We start from the raw sequence: 6,858 nt of genomic DNA on the forward strand, positions 1-6,858 counted from the left end.
TGCCAAGAGCAGAAAGAAAACTAATGGTTAAGCTTGATAACTATTTTCACAGCATTACCAGTTCATCACATGACATCACGGGCAGGTGTAATAGCAGCCCCTAAAGCCTGGCTCTGGAAAGCGTTAAGTGAAACGGATCACACCTCTATGAGGCTGCATCACCTCTCCGGTTGGCAAAACTGGGAGAGTATTTTTCCTAGCATTCCAGCCAGGAAAGCAGAACTTGCTCAGTTCACTGATCGGGCTATTTGTCAGGTCAGTTTTATACCCCAAAGCACCAACACAGACTTGCAACTTGCCGACTCCCTCAAGCACTGGTTTGCTGCACCTGCTGACTTAAAAGTCCCAAAGGTAGAATGATGAAAGCTACAGTGGCTATAACAAATTCAGCCTTATAAAGCAGATTAAGTAACAGCAGCGGTAATTATCCTGTGCATAACTGGCTACAGAGAAGACAGCCATAATATCTGCTGGGAAATTAAGTTATCCTTCAGTTTTCTTCCCTTTAAAGGCAGCAGCAAAATTCATCCCGTACGGTCATTTAAGTCAACTAACAACTAAAGCGCCACTGAGTATCAAGGCTTTTGAGGGACTTTTGTCCAATTTCCTGCCCAGCCCTGGTTCTGGTGGTGTGGGACATCTGCAACTACCCAAACTCCACTCTCCTTTGGGAGAATCTCTAGTCAGCTACTGTTCCCTCGAGGGCAGCCTGAGCAGGTAGGCACATGCAGCACACACGCACGCTTCTGTTCACTTGTACATGCCCAATAAACGTAATAGCAAGAATCTTCTTTCTGGCTGGCAAAACCACATCAGCAGGATGAAGAATTTGTCAAATTCCAGATTGTTTTAAGTCACTGGTTTAATACTGAAAGAGCAATGGTGTTGGTTTACTGCACGGGACCTTTAACTGCCTGCACGCCTGCCAGCCTGATTATTGGGCTGAATGGAAAGAATAAAACCCACCAGTCATCTTTATCCAAAATCCACACAACCAAGTCTACAGCTTTCAAGCTTAAAAGAAACAGACACTAAGGTTTAGTGAAATCTACTGGCCAAAACAAATATTCTGTATTAACTCCCCAGCAGTGGGATGAATGAGAGGAGGAAGTGGCATATTACATTGCAATCTATTTAACTGGGACAGGGCCAAGCAAATCGTGTGACTGGAATGAATTCTCCAGCCAAGGTATCAAAATAAGTCATTGTAAATCCTACCCTTCAGACACACATCAGGGTTCATATCCCTCTTGGGAAGTTACTTTGGTTTCACACAGGCAATAAAATATCTAGAGGAAATCTTATCAGATACTCTTGCCAGGCAGCAGATGACTACAGCTCTGATGTTCTTGATTCCCTCTTAGTTTAATATGGTATCCAATGATCAGTGATTCCCCCCAGTTTCCCCTTCATTAGTTCTAGTTCTGTGTCAGCAGTTCCACTGTTTGACCTATCAAGCACAAAAAAGGGACTATTGCTTTTATTCTGTTCCTTCAGCCTGGGCTGAGTTTCCTCTTTGCAGCTTCAGCCTAAAGGCGAGATCACATCCTTTTTCTGCTCCTTGACGTGTCCTCGCTTTCATAGGAAACCTGTTGATGTACTGAGCCAGATGCCCTAGCTGTTCAGTTCTAGTTGCATTTTGGGGGGAACAACTGGGTGAAAAGCAGGCCTCTACAACCAAATGAGACAGACAGACAAATCAGGACTTCAGTGCTAACATCATCTTGTTGCTCAAGACAGTATTGAGTAGGTTTTTACAGCTAGATTTGACTCCACAGTGCAGAAAATACCAAGTAAAATAATCACATACTCAAAAGACACAGGAGAGCAAACAGCCCATGGAAAAAAGTGCTGTTAGTAATCACATCATCAGTAGTAGCAATTACCACAAATTCCTCTCAAGTTATTGCCACTCTTGCTGAGCAATGCTACACACCAGCAAGAGTGTATTTACAGCTGCCTCCTGGGCACACTACAGCCCACTGGGCAGCAGCTACTTTTTTCATATTGAATCAGTGCCCTGAGGCAGCAGCTGCAGCCAAGACCAAATTAATCCCTTTCCTCATAGGGCAGAAGGCAACCCACCACTGTCTACTCCCTGCCAGCAACTGCAGGGACAAACATCTCCCTTGGCTTTGCACCTCTGGCTCTCTCCTGAATTCTCTTATTTACCTCTAGCTTTCAGTTGCCTGTGGATGTGTGGGCTCAGCAAAACTCAAGAGCTGTACCTGCGCACAGTTTTGTTATCCCTGGGAGGTCAAAAATGCATTGAGATTTCATCCTTGGTGGGGAGACAGAATAACAGGGATGTATGTCACCTGTGCAACAACAAGCATACCTTTCCTTCCTGTACTTCTCCTAGCCTTTGAAACCCAATCATGGATCAGAGCTCCAAAACCCCAAGGAGAGCTACATCACTGAAGGGTCTGTCAAGCCCACGTCAGATGGGTTTGATGACAGGCAATTAAGTCTCAGTCCACACATTTATTGTGGTGAACAACATGGATGTGAAAGGCAGTCATCTACTACAAATATCAAGACCTCTGCAACTGTCAACGGAGCCAAAACAGACTTAGACAATAAACTGACTTCATGCAGTCAAGACTAGTGTAATCCACATTACTTTAAATATGCCTCAAGCCATTCTTTAACCAAGATAAGCAGATGTTGGATAAAAATAATCCCACTTTACCCCAGACAGATTAGGCACATGCCAGTTCTCCATCAAGGGTCTCAGTTAAGGCATCTGATATCAAGACTGGCAATACTAGTATTATCTTGGCATTACTTTAAGGCCTGGCTTGGAATCAGATCTATGGGCCAATAAGGTTAAGAAAAAAAAAACTGCCTTCAGTTACAGAGAAAAGCTTGTCTGTGGGTTACACAAACTCAGCAGTTACTAGCTGGGCCATAAAGTCAGCTGTAGTAGGAGCTGGACAATATCTGAACTGCTTTCAGCAAGCATCACACATTTCTGAATACTAGCCAGTCACAAGCCATCCAGTGGCTGCACCAGCAGGATGTCTTAATTAAAGCCTGCTGTTCTACAGACTGTGGGCTCAAGCACACCAAGGACTGTTCCAGTGAGTCTAGCAAAGCAGTCTGACTTTGACTACTGCAAGACCAGCAGGCAATAGGAGACTTCTTACCTCTGTGTGGAATTTGTTGTCACACAAATACAACGATGTATTGATTGGTTTGAAAGGTTCAAAGTCAATGTTGACTTTCTTCTCTTTTCCTTCTTCTGTCACAATTGTTCCACAGTAAACAACCAGACCATTTGGAGGTACTATAAAGGACACAATGCAGTTTTAGAACACTAAGAAATACTGCAAGCTGTACCCATCAAAAACTAACTACTAGGCCTTGAGACTCAAGGCAGAGTTGAAGCTCCCAAGTTTTATTACTTTCCATTTCCCCCACCTCACTCCCTCCCAGGTCTCTGCAATGGAAAACAAACTAATTTAGTGCACCTATACTGAACAGCTTTGAGCAGGAAGCTAAAGGTAACACGGATGGAGAGACTTGCAACAAAGCTGTAAGAACATGTACCTGTCTGTTAAAACCATGAGCTTGCAAGCTCACAGAATCCAGAAAAAGGCTACACATCCCCATGAAGCTTTCCTAGTTCTTATACAGCAATTTACAGACTGACCATCTCAATGAAGGCCGCTTGCCAGCATAAGATAGTACTGATGAACTCTTTGCTAGTACCCATTTTAGATGGCCTGGGTCTATTTCTTCCCAGAATGATGGTAACTGCATAGTGGCATGCATAAGGCATACTTAAGTTTCTGCTTGATGGAAAACCACTAGTTCAATGCAAATGAATTACTGTGGAACAGCTCTTGGCCAAGAGTCAGCACTGCTAAGGACAGAATCATGAGCCTGCTTATCAAAGACAAGGGCCATCCTACTTATCCTAGTCCTAAGGTCTACCCCTTGAAGCAGTCATCCGTGGGCAACATACCTGGGACATCAGTGCAAGACAGCAGCACAGGCCAACAGATTTGATTAGCAGAAAACCGCATAATGCAGGAACTTAAGGCTGCTTCCAAGCAAGGGAAGTTTGCCAGCATCCATACAAGCTAGAAGTTACCTTTGTTATAGAGTTTCAGTCTTTGCTGTACAGATGTAATGGCTCCCAGTACTGAAAGGCGATTCACTCGAGACTTAATGTTGGAGGCGGTGCCAAACTCATCCGCTAACATTTTTGCCACTCGTGAAATCTGGTCTTTGGGGGGAATGATCAACGATATCATGCTGGTACCATTGCTGAGAAAGGAAAAAAAGAGGGGTTGTGAGCAGCCACCAGCCAAAGCAACAAGTGTATTCATACCATATTCCATGCATGCAGCTGCCTCTCCTCCCTCCCCCCCACCAAGCATGCTTCACTTCACTGTTACGGGTGTAATTCCCCTTCTGCTGGACAATAATGGGAGAGAAGAGAAAACAAAACAGAGTCTCCGAGGATTTGACTCAATAACCAGGTGTTCAGGTCAGCCACTACCAAGCAAGTCCTCCAAAAGCTGCTTGTTTAACCTGGGATACTACTCTGGAAAAATGAACGTATGTACAGGCTAAGGGCTGCAAGCTAAAGGCATGTAGGCAGTCCCCAGCAGAGATTATTTAAAACAATGCAGCCGCATACTTTAAGGACATTTTTAAGCCATTTGTTCTCAGACAGCTGGAGCACTAGTCAGCCCAAGTGCAGTTTTAACACTTTGTTTTCCTCAGATTAAGACAGAAAACTGAACTGGAAAGGTACTTTTGTAGCAGTTTGTCTTTTCTACCTTCCCACTAGCACTGTGCTTTATAGAGCAGCTCACCAACTCTGGCAGCTGCTTTAAATAAAGCATGCTTAAGTACATGACTGCTAGCTCAGAAGTGCCAAGCCCAGGCATGGAGTCAGGAGGTAAGACCCCACAAATCACAGAACTGGCTAAAATTAAATGAAGAAAAAAAAAAAACCAACCCCAAACAAAGACACTCTAAGTTTGATATTCATTTTTCCTATGGCTTTGGGGTGGATCCTGCAAAGGTCCTCAAAGCTGCCTCATGGTTCAAATCCGTCCAAAGCCAGAACAAAAATCAGGGGAGTTCCTGTCCGCCTTCCAGCGGGTACCTCCCATTTGCCATTGAAGTATCCCAGATGTCTGAAGTGCTGCTTCTGCATTGTCTCAAATTTAACTCAGACTTCATACTTCACACTAGAGTAATGGCAAAAAAATCAAATGCCTCATCATGTCCTCTAGCCCTCTCAAGGGCAAAGCAGCTAAGCTCTGTGAAAAAAACCCCTCTGCTCAGGATTCTGAGTCAGAGCACCAACAAAGTGCTTTTCAGCCATAAAAAAAAAAAAAAAAAAAAGAAAAAAGGGTTTTGCTCTTTTACATTTCTTACAGTAGGAAAAGACTAACGTGGTACCTGCCTGCTGCTGTTTCAGATTGTCATGCACCAGCATCCTGCCTGAAGTGTTTGGGCTACAGAGACAGCAGGGAAGTGCTTTAAAAAGCATCACTTCATTAGCCTCTTTACAAAAGTTGTACAGCCCTCTTCCAAAGATCTTCAATTCAGGCCAAGTTGAAACGTATGCCGGTAGGTCAAATAAGTCCCTGACCTTAAAGACAACTAATTGGTTTTAATATCCAAGATCCCCACACACGCTAATCAAGAAAGTCGCAAAGAGACACTTGCACATATTATTCCCAGAAGGAGCTTTGAGCCATGCTGACAGCTATCAGACTTCCAGGTCACACCAGCCCAGAATACTCCATATACCACTCAATTAAAGCCGTTAGCTACCCCAGTGAATGGCACAAGCCTTAGGGGAGATATAATGGCCTATCATTCCCAGCAGGCTCCTTTGAGTAAGAGGCTGATCAGAATGAAAGCAACTCTTCCCGACTTTTGCCTCAAGAGTGCTACTTTCAGAAGCTCACGCAGTTCATTTCTTCCTCTGAAAGAAGAGATCCTCAGACTTCCCAGAGGTTAGAAAGCTCTGCACATCACGCCTAACTTGCTGCACGAACCAAGGGCATCCCAGTGTTGCATGGTGGAAGATGGGACCACTACGCCCCTTGGGCACTCCATGGCTCTCCTGCTAGGAAGAGATTTCATGCAATTTTTCCTGTATTAAGGACAGAGGGGAAAGAACAGACAGTGAGCTAGGGAAGCAGGCGGGAATAGCAAGGAAGAAGACCAAGTGGGCCCTCCCAAGACCAATTCTTCAGTAAAAAAACCACTTGTAAAGCTACCTTTAGTTTTCAAATGCAAGCCACCCCTCAAATCCCAGCCCCCGGCCTCATGTTGTGTTCCACTGCCCCAGAAACACTGGCATTAGCAGAGCTGCTGGCCAGAGCGCAGCTCTGCATGCTGTGGGCCGGCTGCATTGTACCAAACCCACACCTTGAAGGGGCCACTGTAACTGCTGATTATTTACATTACACACAGCGTCTTATCTATAAGGCAGTCTCACGTGTGTCAGTCCAATCGCTGTTCCTTAGGAAACCCTGCCCAAGGCACCCTACCGGAGGCAATACAGTGGATTTCACAAGCCCTCGTGATTTATTACTGCAAACAAATACACGAAAAGGGTCTCTTAGATGATGCATTCTCCCTCATTTAAGTCTCAAACTAGTTTAATACAGCACAGTACTGTGCTTGGTCCAGCCCTTCAGCAAATTCCTGCCTGGATTTATATCCAAAAGCACCTTCCATTACCAACATCAAGTGCATTTCTTGGGTTTGACGTGCTTTCGCCACTATTTACTCAGCCAAAGCTATTTCAGGCACTAACCGATTCCTGCAGAACCCAGCAAAACAGCAGGCGTGCAGCTTGCCACGGGAGCAGCGGCAGCC

General features: G+C 44.8%; 1 protein-coding gene across 1 annotated transcript in view; it reads right to left on the reverse strand.

Moving 5' to 3' along the window:
• The window catches only part of ETF1 (eukaryotic translation termination factor 1), a 22,825-nt gene that overhangs the window by 8,603 nt on the left and 7,364 nt on the right, over window positions 1–6,858 (reverse strand). The window contains exons 2-3 of the mRNA XM_009649659.2: window positions 4,100–4,275; window positions 3,150–3,289 (exon numbers count right to left, since the gene is read on the reverse strand). Coding sequence (XP_009647954.1) covers window positions 3,150–3,289; window positions 4,100–4,262 — 303 coding nt within the window. The 5' untranslated portion in view covers window positions 4,263–4,275. The remainder of the gene's footprint in view (window positions 1–3,149; window positions 3,290–4,099; window positions 4,276–6,858) is intronic.

Source organism: Egretta garzetta, unplaced genomic scaffold (genome assembly GCF_000687185.1).
Source record: "Egretta garzetta isolate BGI_Z169 unplaced genomic scaffold, ASM68718v1 scaffold60, whole genome shotgun sequence".
NCBI lineage: Eukaryota > Metazoa > Chordata > Aves > Pelecaniformes > Ardeidae > Egretta > Egretta garzetta.